Here is a 14,357-nt window from a genome sequence, read left to right as displayed (position 1 = left end):
AACATCAATAGATATTTACATGAAAAAAGGCTCTGAGGTGGGGGTGGAAGGGAGGACAAAGAATGCCTTAACTAAGTAAATACAGTTAGTATTACTGTTCTTCACAGTGATATGTGTCTTCTTCCCTCATCTCTACCCCCAGAATACCAGATCAAGCTTTCGTAATTAAAATCCAATACAGGTGACCTATCATTCCACAACTTTATAAAGCTCTAAGAATGCTCAGAAAATACTTACTCCTCCTGGAGCCCTACGGGTTTGAGTTGAGGCCTGGAAAACCTTTGGTGGTTCATTTCCTACTTTGGAATAAGTCATAACTGAGGAAGAACTAAATGAATGTCCATTTGGATCCACTGAAAGGTGACCCTAGAGGTAAATATAAATTTTAAGTCCAGAGAGTTTAGTCAAGTATGAAGAATTGACATCAGATGATTCAAATAAGTAACAACACTAGTTAAAGTACTACCAAGGATACCAACCATATTATCAGGATGGTATATCCAAATGGCACCCCCAGGAAGGACCTCATTTCCTTCCATTTTAGGTACTGATTCGAACTCTGCTTGTGAGGAATAATAAGTGACACACTCAGAGATCCTTAAGTCTTTGTGATCAAAGACATGCAGCTTAGATTTAAATACAGATGCTAAGCCCTGAAGCCTATGAAGCTTTTATAATCAGTGGTTGACCCCTGTGTGCAATTTTGCTAACACTGAGGCAATTAGCCATACACCAAGAAGTTTCATACCTCCTGTGGGTACCAGATTGCTAGATTATGAAGATCATTAATAATGCCCTACATTTGGACATTCTGAAATGGTCCTTAGATTCTAAACTAGATGATTAAAATGAGTCTTCTTCATATTGAATCAAGTTAATTTTTTGATTAACTTGATTCAATATGAATATTAATATTGTGAGTAGAAAAGAGTATCAGTACTAGTTTATAATTATTTGAACTCTATTGATATAATCCAATGCCTAAACATATTTCTGAAATTTCTGTTTTCAGCTTTTTAAAAGAAAATACTAAAACTTAATTTCCTAGATGCCACAAAGTATCTTTAAGTAGACAAACTAAAAATAATTAAAAAGCCTAAATTCATATAAAAATTTTCATTTACAATAGTGACCTTCAGCAAGACAAATGTTTTTGAGGTGGTTGTGTTTTTCAAACTCATAGGTTATGAAATCAATTTGTTGGATTGTGAGCAGGATTTTAAAAATATGAGCTAAAACAAAAATATAAGCACACAGTGTAAATAGTATGATCATTTTGTCACAAAACTTTTGTTTCAGGTTTTTTAATACAGTACACAAGTATTATGTACTGGGTCATACTGTTAAGATATATTTTTTAGCCACTGTGGACCATGATTAAAAAAAGTTGAATGCCACTATAATATAGGATACCAATAACTGAGAATAACATTCTCATCAATTTTTTAGTACTTACAAAGTTTCTTTGTAATTCCTGCATACTGTTTCGCATATTTAACATCATTCGGTCCATTGCCTGAAAAGGGTTGACATCTGTACGCTACAGGACATTAGGAAGTATGTTATTAACTATAAGTACAACACAAAAGAAGCAAATCAACCTTTCCAAAACAGCTGAAAAACTTTTTTTTTGATTTACGCAGTGGGAGCCCATGCAGCAATCGGCCAGGCAAAGATAATTTAAGAACTATACAAAAAAGCAATTTGTTAAAGAAAAAATGGAAGCATATACAAAATCTCAAAGAGCCAACATTTAAATGATTAGGGGGTTGCATCACTGTAAATACATGCATACATATATGTGTATACATACACACAGGAACATATAAATATAAACACACATTTACCAACTTTCTCATAACAAATTTAGTTAATATTTAAATACTGAGCAGTGTATTCTGGGCTGGGACAATTCTAGCATAGACTAGTTTTCAAGTTTTTCCTTCTTTCCTCTCAATATCTCACCATGCAAAGCAGTAAAACTTGGGTATAAGATACCAATGTCACTTCCACCAGTACAACACAGCTGATAGAAACTGCCTCTTTAGTCTCCAGCTCTCTTTTACATCGTAAGAGGTTCCAAGTAATAAAGGTTAATTCCCTCTACTGTAGGCCTGGAATTTGCTGCCTACCACAGAAGGCTCAGTAGAACATTCGCTTCAGGCATGGTATATGCTTCTTTAGAAGAGTAGTTAATTCCTCTAGCACTGATTTCCTAGTCAAGACTGATTTTGACTCCCAGGGGACATTTGTTAATATTATATTCATTTTTGTGTGCCACAACTGTGGAGGGTGTATAACTGTAATCTACTGAGTAAAGGTCAGGGACCCTGTTAAAATCCTACAAAGACTAGGACAGCCTCCCTAGAACAAGAATTATCTAGCCTAAAATGTCAGTGGTGTCAGGGGCTGAGAAGCTCTGCTCTAGAAAAATCTCCTGTTGATTTTAAGTTTTACTGTTAGAACACTCACAAGAAATTTAAAAAGTGATGCACACATTTTAGTGCGTCACCTGATGCATTGTTTACTATTATAAAACAGAAGGAGTGTTTGATTCAAGGAATTCCTCCACTCAAACAGCAGTCTTTTAAATCCTGTAAGGCACTGTAGTTCAATGCCCGTATTTCAACTCCTCTAGAGATTCTTTTGCTGTATGCCAAGCTGGGACTCAATAAAGAATTATCAAAGGCCTGTCTGTGTCCCTGCCTTCCAGTGGGTTTTATTACTTGTAACAATGGGAAACAGATGGGAAAACCAAATTCTTCTTTAGAAGGGCACTTAACACCATAGGGAAGAACAAAGGCACATTTAGGAGATACTGATATCTTTGGATACACAAAGAACTGCAATAGAATAAATCTGCATTTCAGAGATTCAACACAATTCGGGAAACATTCTGAATGCTTTGTTTCATCATCAGGTTGAGAAATCATGGCTATAAAAGAGATACAATTCACAAGAGTTGGAAGGGCTAGCCCAAATAAGAAGAGGGAGAGAAGGAAGAAAAGATAAGATGTTAAGGTATATTCAACCCTTTCCACAATTCACTGTCAAATCAGCCATCCCAAATCCCATCTGTATTTGCTGTGGGGTGGTGGCCCAACACCTTGGAGTGACAAAAAGTATCGGTACAATTTAGAGCTAAGATTCCAGTGGGCTCCTAAGGCCTTTGGGAACTTTGTACACAAGCTCTTCTCTCTCCCTGAATGTTTTTTATCCTGACTCTCAGCATAGTTTCTTCTCATCATTCCAGTATTACCTCCTTAGAAAGGCCACCTGCAAAAGTAATCTCTGCTTCACTTCCCATCTCTCATTATATCATTACCCTGCTTCATCTCCTTCATAGTACTTTGAAGTACTTCATCTGAAATTATTTTGTTGTTTATTGCCTGTCTTCCCACTCTAGAAATCATCTTTGTGAAGGTAGGGCTATTTTTCTGTCTTATTCACTACTATATTCTCAATACTTTAAAAATAATTCCCTTGCACATAAGGAGGACTCAGTAAATATTTGCTGAATGAATGAACAAATCATCTCTAGCTTGGCTTAAACACATACATCCAATTGTTCACCAGATAAATCCACCTGGACATACTACAGATGCCTCAAATACCAACACCCCAAACCAAAATGATCTTTTGACCGTCCCTGCTCTCATATCTGTATTGTATGAATGCACTGTTCCTTACCTCAGTGGTATTTTCACGTAGCTAATTCTTCATGCCAAAATGTAGGCATAATACTTTCCTTTTCCCTCTTTACTGTCCTTTCAACCCAGTAAATCCCCAAGTTTTACCCATTTACCTCTTTAAGTCTCAGATGAGACACCATAGCCACTGCCTAAATAGAAGCCATTACTAATATTTCCCAGAACACTTTAACACTTTAACTTCTGCGGTCCCTTCTAATCTTTCCTTCCAATAATCTTTCAAAAATGAGAATGTGCTTCTACTACCATTTTGGTGAAAATTCATCAACTGCTTCCACTATTCTTAAGATAATGTCTAAAGTCCTTACCAGGCCAAAAGAAGTCCCTGGTTACCATTCTATCTCTATCTACTCTCCAACTCATGCTCCAAAGCCAAGTGATCCAAAATATCTTTGAGCTCCCTAGCCACTAAGTCTATGCATGTGCTGTTTCTTCTGTGTTGAACACTCTTTTTCCTCCTCTCCCTGCTTTTCCTGGCTAACTCCTATTCATCCTTAAGGTTCCAGAAATCTCTGATAAATCTCCACACCATCACCCTACCACCCCAAAAGGTCTGGGTAAAAGGCTTTCTTCTATCTGTGCTTCCACAGCATGCTGAATTTTCTGATCATTTTACTGATAACTCTGGCTATAAGTGGTTTTTTAATTTGTCATTCGTCCCACTGAAACTCTGGTCAGAAAGGACAAATGTGGTTCATCCAACTTTAAGGAGACAAATGATTCAAGTCTAACACGGAAGAAACTTTTTCATAAGAGCACAGATGCATCCACAGATAACTTTGGAACATTTCCTATGCATCCATAGGAAATGTTCCAAAGTCATGCTATTCTCTGCTACTCCTCAGGCTGCTTTTCAGTGATTAGAAACTAGCATCACAGAAAAGAAACAGGAGTAGGAGAAAAGCTGGTTGTAGACTAGCCATACTTGGATGTGGGAAAGGAAAAGCAGCACGTACAAACTAACTTTAGAGTCCTAGAAAGAGCAGACAATCTGAGCTTCTCCAAATGTGCTCCTCTAGCTATAGTTTGGTGCTTTTTCATCTTTTAGAAAGTCATCATAAATATGTGAAAATGTCCAAACTTTCAAACAAACTATGGGGATCCCTTTTGTAAATCAAGTAAATATTTATCTATTAAAATGTATTTTTTCTTTCTTGGAAGACTGATTTTGTCTATGTTCATATGACTTAGTTCAGAAAAAACATGCCTGAATACTCTTAAGATTAATATATAAAACAGGTTTCAGTACAAATTCCAAAAAGCTATTTTGAAAATAAGTGAAACTGCATGCCAATTCACTTTTGCCTGAGTTAATGAAAAATAAATATTTGTCAGAAAATATTGTTAAAATGGTTTGTGTCTCATGATACGAACCATACTGCCAAAACTGCCAAAAGGCACAAGAGAATTCATTGCCTAGAAAAAAAATCCAGTTAATTTTGGTTGACTTTTATTATATAATAATCCCTGAAAAAGAAATGTACTATATAATCACATAGTTCATAACTTAACAAAGTTTTAAAACCATTTAATAAAAAAATCATCAAAATATATTTTAAAAAACTAACCACTTATTATTCATCATAAAGCCTGATAGGAGCGTGGCAGGTAAATAGGGAGACCATATACTACTTTTAAATATGACTACTGTAGTATTTACTAAAGGCAGTTGAATTTGCTACAGATTAAGACAAACATTTGTCAAAGGAAATACAATTTCACACTAAAATTAATTAAAACATAAGGTACAATGATTAATATCTCATATTTCCTTTGCTCAACTGTTCTGTATTTTTAAGAGATGAGTTAATCTTGCTCATAACTGATTAAAAATAAGCAATTATTTAAATTAATAACATTTCAAAAGTAGAAACACTGGGAAAAAAAATTAATAAATATCTCCCAAGAACTAATACATATAATAAAAAATATAGACTTCAGAAAGGATCACACATGGATTTAAAAATATGTAGGGTCTTTGATAGGCAAAAGAATGTTAAGTATAATTATCTAATAGTTCACAAATTGTATTTCTCAGTAGGTAACAGAGAAGTAAAAATAAAATTTTAGACATACATATATACATATTAAAAACTTTCATTACTTGGAAGTTTCAAATACTGAAAGTAAAATTTAAATTTTGGGGTAAAGGGTATATATAAGGTTTTACCATCATTCAGTGATACTTTTCTCCTTTGTAAATTATGCTGAAAAATAGAGAAAACTGTATATATATTAAATTTTATAATAAATTATATCAAATTATATATATCTGTACTATATATTTAGAACAGTAATCTCCAAAGTGTATTATTATAAGTGTATTATCATCAATACTATTTCTTTACTTTCTTTTCACTGAAAATAAAAACATTGTAGATTCTCTCTGGCACCATCACTCAATCTAAATGTTAGATGGTCACATGTCATACCGTGAATTAAACTGCTTAGTTAAATATATTTACAGATGAAATTATCTAGTTTCAGGGGTGCTTGGGTGGCTTAAGTCAGTTGGGCAGCTGACTCGATTTCAGGTGCTGTCATGATCTCAGGGTCCTAGTATCAAGCCCTAAGTCGGGCTCTGCACCGAGTGCTCAGTCTGCTTGTCCCTCTTCCTCTGCTCCTCCCCCTGACTCCCACTCATGTTCCATCTCTATTTCTAAAATGAGTAAGTAAAATCCAAAAAATTTTTTTTTAAAAATCATGTTTTAAATAAAACTAATCCTCCCAAAATGGAAAAGTGGCTTAAAAAATCCCCCATAAAGAAGTCATGAACTGAAGAAAATGCTAATAATATAAACAAGAAAATAAGAAAATAGCATAACTGATGCTTCCCCTACTTTTGTAGGAGTCTCTGTTTTCCTTCATAAAATGGCTGATAAAGATGACAAATGTTGGAGGGCCTAGGTGGCTCAGTTGCTTGGAAGATTAAATTTATAGATTAAATTATCTAGTTTTAGGGGCACCTGGGTGGCTCAGTCACTTGGGCAGCCAACTCTTGATTTCAGCTTCAGGTCATGATCTCAGGGTCATGAGATGGAGCCCAACATCAGGCTGTGCGCTCGGCATGGAACCTGGTTAAGATTCTCTCTCTCCCAGGGCGCTTGGGTGGCTCAGTAGGTTATGCATCTGCCTTTAGCTTAGGTCCAGATCCCAGAGTCCTGGTATTGAGCCCTGAATGGAGCCTTGAATGGAGCCCCAGATAGGGCTCCCTGCTTAGTGGGGAGTCTGCTTCTCCCTCTGATCCTTCCCCCTCTTGTGCTTGCTGCTCTCCCTCCCTCTCTCGAATAAATAAATAAAATCTTAAAAAAAAAACTTCTCTCTCCCCCCTCTGTCTGCCTCTGCTCCTTCTTCCCTAAAAAAAGGACAAATGTCAAGTAATGGACCAAAACTAAAGAAAAAAATTATCATGATGTCTATCTGAAATACAGGTTTTCATCCACTATGCTTAAAAGCAGCAGCATAATGGCTCACTGCTTAATGAAAACAATCATTTAAAAACTTATAGTTTAGGGCGCCTAGGTGTTTCAGTCCGTTAAGTTGCAGACTCTTTCATTTCAGCCCCTTTATATCCACTCAGGTCATGATCTCAAGGTCCAAGGGTCCAGTCCTGCGCTCAGCACAAGGCTCCATACTGAGTCATTGCTTAGGATACTTAGGATTCTCTCTCCCTTTCCCTCTGCCCCTCACTCCACTCATGGGCGCATGCACGCACTCTCTCACAAATAAATAAAAAAATTCTTTAAAAAAAAAAACTTTACAGCTTCACTAGAGACAGAGAAGCTTTCTATGAATTTTTATTAAAGTTTAAATGGACTAGAACAGGTAGCATACTCAGAAAAGTCTACCGTTCTCTTGGCTGTGCTCTTTTCAAATAGCAGCAGTCTTTCCCATCTTCTGCAGTCAATTTTTAATTTCTGTTTCTACCTTCACATCTAACTGAACTTAGAAAAGTTCAGGTTGGCATAGAGGTCTTTTGTTGTTATTGTTTGTTTGGCTATCTTTTTTTTTTGTTTTATTTTTGCTATTACGTTAAGTCTTTCACATTTAGACATACACATATCAAATATATCATACCTATGGGATAAAAGGAGAGCCATTTCTCACCAGTATAAATTATGAGTTTGGCTAAAAGAGAGGCTGAATGTTCCTTGGAAAATCTGCTGTAACTCTGCTATAAATCTATTTTTTTTAATTTTTTATTTTTTATAAACATATAATATATTTTTATCCCCAGGGGTACAGGTATGTGAATCACCAGGTTTACTCACTTCACAGCACTCACCATAGCACATACCCTCCCAATGTCCATAACCCCCACCCCCCTTCTCCCAACCCCCCTCTCCCAGCTACCCTTAGTTTGTTTTGTGAGATTAAGAGTCATGGTTTGTCTTATAAATCTATATTTTAAAAATTATTACTGCCCTAGGACAATACTCAGTACTCCTGGCTGGTAAAGGGTCTTCATACAGTTTGAAAAAGAAAAAAGTACACTGATGTTAGCGTTTTAAGACGGTTGATATGATATAATGTCTTTTTCCATTGGGAATAAAATTGTCACTTTTTCCTTCTTCCACAAAAGCTATAAGTAGCTCATTTATGCACATAAATACAAAGTACTATATAGAGCCCTACTTCTGCCTTGCTATGCTTATAGCAAATAGACAAGATATTTCAATGCTCATTGAAAGACAAAATGTCAAAATGTCTTTATAATTGGTATTTCTGCCCTCGATAATTTTTCCTTAGATCTTAATTTTAGACTTTTATGGAAACTGATAGTCCTAAAAGTACAAAAATACAGATATAAATACCACTATTTACTAACTGAAAGAAAACAAATTGAAATGTGAATAACCCATACTGGAATAATAATAAAAGGATTGTGAAAATTTCTTTCATATGGTAAATCTAATTTTATCCATCAAACTTCTTAGGACTATTTGAAACATTCAGTCTCTCTTTTAGCCAAAACTCATTTTTTCTTTATATTTATAATTTATACTAGCAAGATACAGCTCACCTTTTCTTTTCTAATTTGTGATACATGTGACATATTTATGTCTAAGTATGAAAGACTTATGTAATAACAAAATTTAACTAATTAATAGAAACCAAAACCAGAAACTCCTGTGGATTTTTATTCTAGAACTGCCACTTCTGAGACTAAAAAATAGAAATAAAATAAACAGAGAAGAAAGTAATTAAGATATATAAGCATCTGGGACTTTTTTTTCTAGTTGAATATGTTTGTAACCTCCTAGTTTTGCTTTCAGATAAAACTTATGAAAATATTCTATAGTTATGCAAGTTAAATACAGTTAAAAGTTAATCTAAGTTTTGAAGGGCCAAGGTAGCCATGCAGAGCAAACTATAGACACGTAAAATAATGCTTTAAGTTTGGCTTATAATATGATCCTAAAGTTTTGGTAGCATCGTGGAATTTCATACAGCTAACAATTCATTTTTAAAGGATTCAGCTTTCCAACAGGTCCATCCTTTCATACAATAGTTATTTCTATAACAAGCATTATTCATATCCTAACATCAAAGATACATATATTCTTCTGTAATAATTTTCTGCAAATCCCATAGGGCCTTCTCACTAACTTAAAATAAAGAACTTACAGTCAAGGAATTTTCACCATCATCATGTCTCATATGATTATGATGAGCTCTTCCTCTACCATCAGAGATGCTGAGCAAGTCTCTTCCAAAGGGTTCAGAAAAACTTCTCATCATCTGTCGCATACTTTCTCGGTGTGCAATAAAAGAATCACTGTTGAAAATACATATCATCCAAGAGTAAGTTTTGGAATTTAAGTCACAAGTAGGTAGCTAAATACTACAAAGAATTATTTTGTGTTGATAGTCTTGTTAAAGAGACAAAAGAATTTAGGCAAATGGAATTATCTCCCAAAGATCCATTATTTATGAATACAAAAACTATTCCATTTCTTATCTACTATAATTAATCTATATATAATAAAAATTCATCTTTATTTAACCCTTATTGTATGAAAATGGCAAATACAAAGTAACACATCTCAGGTAGCTTAGGCCAGCACTAAGGGAAATGGCCAAAAAAAAGGACTGAAAAATACTAGTACCAGGTAGAGGTCATCTTAGGCAGCCAAAAAAATATAAATTCTAGTAAGAACCAATAAAGAATGCTGGCTTATTTATTTTTTAACTCTTTATTTATGAAATATGAGCACTGAGAAATATAGCTAGGTCATGACTACTGTAAATATACATTATTCTAATAGTCAAAAATAAAGCTACAGATCACCTTTATGAGGCTAACTTTTGTTTCTAAGAACTCTTAGTATCAGAAATCACCACACAGAAAAAATATCTCCCATGTCTTAAGATAGCTGTTCTCAAACTTTTTTTGAAATTACCGAGCAACCAATGAGCAGGTTAGAAATGCATATTTCTGTCCCCCCAATGATATCTCAATCTAATTTACTAGTTCTGGGTGTGGTTTGTGGACATGCACCCCTGGTGATCTTACTTCAAGTAGTCCCTTCACCAACTTTTGAGGAATAGTATTCCTTCAGTATATGTAGTACGTGAATTAATTAGAACTCAAGCCTTTATCCTGAACCTAAATTTCCACTGCAATAAAATGAGAATAATATTGCACATCCCTGTTGTTGAGATTAAAGCATGTAATCTGAAGGCACAAAGCACAGTATCTGGCCCACAGAGTATGTTGAAACTTAATTTCCCTTAAATTCCCCTAATTTCCCTTCCTTTAAGAGAAACTTTTCTTCTTAATTCATTTATGAGTGCCACTCCCTATTATTCTATTATTAATATTAAACACCTTTCATTGAAAAAAGATTTGTTTTATTTAAAAATACATATAACAATAATCGTGTTTTGTATTTGTATAAATACCAGTGTTCATAACCTGATGTTATCCCATTCACAAGTTGCATTCAAGAATGTAAAATTCTGTCTCTGTCAAATAAATAAATAGAGTCTTTAAAAAAATTGTTTGATATTATTAAACTTAAATTCAGTCAGGAACATTATAAACTTGATTATCTAGTCTCTGGTAAACTAATGAACTCACTAATTTATATGTGTGGTAGGCAGCTTCTAAGATGGCCCCCAATGATCCCCTTCCCTTAAGTATGGGCTGGATTTACTGACTTGTCTCCAACAGAATGTGGCTTCTGCTTGGGCATTGTCTTAGCAAGATGACTCACTGTGGGTCAAGCAGCTGCTTTGCTGTGAGACAGCCCTGTGAGGGCTACATAGGTGAGCTTAGATGTAGATTTTTGAGACCAGCCAACAACCATGTGAAAGAACTTGGAAGTAAATTCCCCATCAGTCAAGCCATGAGATGACCGCAGCCTTGACTCACAACTTGATGCAGCCTCCTAAGAAGCCCTGAGTCACAACTGCCCAGGAAAGCTGCTCCTGGATTTCTAACCAACAGAAATTATATAATAAATGTTTCTTGTTTTAAGCTACTAAATTATAGCAGCAATATATTACTAATACATATTATATCTCAAGGAACAGTACATAATACATCTAAAACTGTCCCCATTCTAAGTCTTAATTATGCTGGTTTTTATCTAAAGACTGGGAGGGAAACGGATGTAAATCTATAAAAATAGTTTGTCTGTAGGTCCTTTTCTGCATTTTGAGAAAATATTTTTTAAAATTTTCACCAAATTTTGAGACTATGTTTGGGATGGTACAAATTAAAATATGAGCTTCTATAAACCTCAGGAGGATGGGGTTTCTCAGACAGGTAGACTTATTATAGAGCAGTTGAAACCAAGGCACAAGAAGCCCGTGAAACCATTGATTAGAAGATATCTCATGTACTAAAACACTGAGCCAGAGAAAACCAACTAGTTGAAATGAGTACCTCTTCCCTAATCAAGTCACTAAGGAAGAGGTTCAGAACTAGGTATTGATTGCAATGCAGCTGCTACTTATATATAGCATGTAGCATGTACCCAGGTGAGTAGAGAGAGCTGGGCAAATAACTCTCCCCCAAAATAATGGAGAGAACGTGTAATATATAGAATGGTTCAAATTCAATAAACATTTATCATGTATACTGTGTGTCAAGCACAGAAGTTGATTATTGGTCTAGAGGAATTTACAGTCTGACAGAGAAATGAGACATATGTTTTAAAATTAGAAATATAAAACTTGGATATTAGTTTAGTTAATGTAAGAAATTGCCATAAATTTAGTGATTAAAACAATAAATTTATACTTTTACAGTTCAGGAGATCAGAAGCCCAGAATAGATATACGTGGGCTACAATCAAGGCATTGGCAGGGCTGGGTTCATTCTAGAGGCTGTGGGGGAAAGTCTGTTTCTTCCTTGCCTTTTTTCAAGCTTCTAGAGATGGCCCATATTCCTTGGCTTGTGATTCCCTCCCCCCCCATTTTCAAAGCCAGCAGCATAGCATCTTCAAGTCTCTCTGACTCTTCCATATTTAAAGGACCCTTGTGATTAAATTGAGTCTACCTGGGTAATCCAGGTTAATCTCTTATTTTAAGGTGTTTAAAATTTTTAGTTTCATCTGTAACCTTAATTCCTCCTTGTCATTTAAAATAATATATTCACAAATTCTGGTGATTAGGACATGGTCATCTTTGGGAGAAGGGGCATTATTCCACCTACAACTGATATATTCTTAAAATCACATTATTTAAAGCAATTTCCAAGTATTTCTCTCAGTCTCTATAAAAGTCTTAGAAGACTGAAATGCTATTAAAAAAAATGCCTGTGATTAACCTGGTGCTAGGAAACTAAATGGAATTTCTATGACTGATAATTAAGTGTTCTGGCATATTAAGGTTGGCTAGGCAAAGCTATCATGTTCAGTGGGTTAGGTGTATTAAATGCATTTTCAAATCACACAGTTTTCAGTTTACAATGGGTTTATCAGGATGTTAACTCCATCTTAAATTGAGGGAGACCTGTACTTCTTCTGGGCTCTATTCTTCATCTGTTCTTGTTTTCCCTGGCCTCTGTGGGGCTATTCCTTTCAACCTGAACATGCTTAAAAATCACTGGAGGTACTTATTAAAATACAGATTCCTGAAACATACAACCAAGGATTTTTGATTCATTATAACTGGGGCATGGCCCAATAATCTGCATTTAAGCAAGCATTTCTATCAACCCTAGTGAAGACATTCCAAGAACCTCACATGAATAAACACAAATCTAAACTCTTCAACCATTTAATCAGGGACCTCTGTTCAATTTCAGCTTGTTTTGATACAAACTATCTCCATTTGGGGTGCCTGGAGGGGTTCAGTGGGTTTAAGCCTCTGCCTTAAGCTCAGGTCATGATCCCAGGGTCCTGGAATTGAGCCCCACATCTGGCTCTCTGCTTAGCAGGGAGCCTGCTTCCCCCCTCTTTCTCTCTGCCTGCTTCTCTGCCTATTTGTGATCTCTATCAAATTAATAAAAGGAATCTTAAAAAAAAAAACTATCTCCATTTATTTAACAAATATTTACTGGATACCTATGTAAAAAGCACTGTGCCAGGAAGTGGAAATAGCGAACTGATCTTACAATAGAAGCTGTAATACTTTCTAAAATACTCAGAGTATAAATTACAAATAATAATAAAGTAATTTTGGGACATTTGCCTATTACTATTGTAGTAAGTCTTTAACCTAACATTTCCCACACTGTCTTTTTCCTTAGCCAGCTCTTCCTCTTTATGGCACAGTCATCCAAATTCAAAACTTCAGAATGGGCTGCATGTTAGTTGGGTTTTTATCTGTCCTGCTAACTTCAAGAGAGGAAACAGGTGAACTCTGTTTCCATGGAAAGAATAAAGGAGATGGCAAGTGCTCTAGTTCAATCTCCCTCTATCAAGAAATGTTGGGGTTAGTTTACTTCTGAATGATCATTACTTCTTATATCTTACTATTTCTTTTTTTTTTCAATATTTTATTTTTATTTATTTGACAGAGAGAGATCACAAGTAGGCAGAGAAGCAGGCAGAGAGAGGAAGGGAAGCAGGCTCCCTGCGGAGCAAAGAGCCCGATGCGGGGCTTGATCCCAGGACCCTGAGATCATGACCTGAGCTGAAGGCAGAGGCTTTAACCCACTGAGCCACTCAGGCGCCCCTATCTTACTATTTCTTTTCTGGATTCTAACACCTAGTAATTTTGAGCACAGTAAATTTTTAGTAGTCATGTCTAAGTTTTCTTCACACCCAAAGTGAAACAATGGCTTATCTGGGCATAGAATCTGGATCATTTCTCCTCACTATTTTGAGAATCTATATTGTTTCATTATCTTCCTTACTTAGTGTTAAGAGTGATGACAATGTGGTTCTTATACTTTGTAAAAGTCTACACGCTCAGAGCCCCTGGGTGGCTAGTTGGTTGAGTGTCTGCCTTCAGCTCAGGTCATAATCACAGGGTCCTGGGAGAGAGCCCTGCATTCGGCTCCCTGCTGAGTGGGGAGTCCTCCTCTCCCCACTACTCATGCTCTCTCACTTACTCTCTCTCCAATAAACAAAATCTTTAAAAAAAAATCTGCACTCTCTGAAAGATCTATGATTCTTTTCTGTATATATTTTTAAATGTATCAAAATTACATTATTATGCTTCTGGATATAGAATTTTAAAAAATCCTGA

At 35.5% G+C, this 14,357-nt stretch overlaps 1 protein-coding gene across 3 annotated transcripts in view; it reads right to left on the bottom strand.

The window, feature by feature from the left end:
- The window catches only part of MLF1 (myeloid leukemia factor 1), a 32,629-nt gene that overhangs the window by 6,258 nt on the left and 12,014 nt on the right, over window positions 1–14,357 (bottom strand). For 2 of the 3 annotated variants that reach the window (XM_045088559.1, XM_004755635.3), the window contains exons 2-4: window positions 9,339–9,489; window positions 1,457–1,540; window positions 238–366 (exon numbers count right to left, since the gene is read on the bottom strand). In XM_045088559.1, coding sequence (XP_044944494.1) covers window positions 238–366; window positions 1,457–1,540; window positions 9,339–9,489 — 364 coding nt within the window. Of the gene's footprint in view, window positions 1–237; window positions 367–1,456; window positions 1,541–5,084; window positions 5,127–9,338; window positions 9,490–14,357 lie in introns of all 3 variants that reach the window. The other variant, XM_004755634.3, reaches the window with a different exon arrangement.

Source organism: Mustela putorius, unplaced genomic scaffold (genome assembly GCF_011764305.1).
Source record: "Mustela putorius furo isolate JIRA1106 unplaced genomic scaffold, ASM1176430v1.1 tig00003834_pilon_pilon_pilon, whole genome shotgun sequence".
Lineage (NCBI taxonomy): Eukaryota > Metazoa > Chordata > Mammalia > Carnivora > Mustelidae > Mustela > Mustela putorius.
The sequence above is the reverse complement of the archived record's forward strand: the minus strand, read 5'-3'. Positions and strand labels throughout refer to the sequence as shown.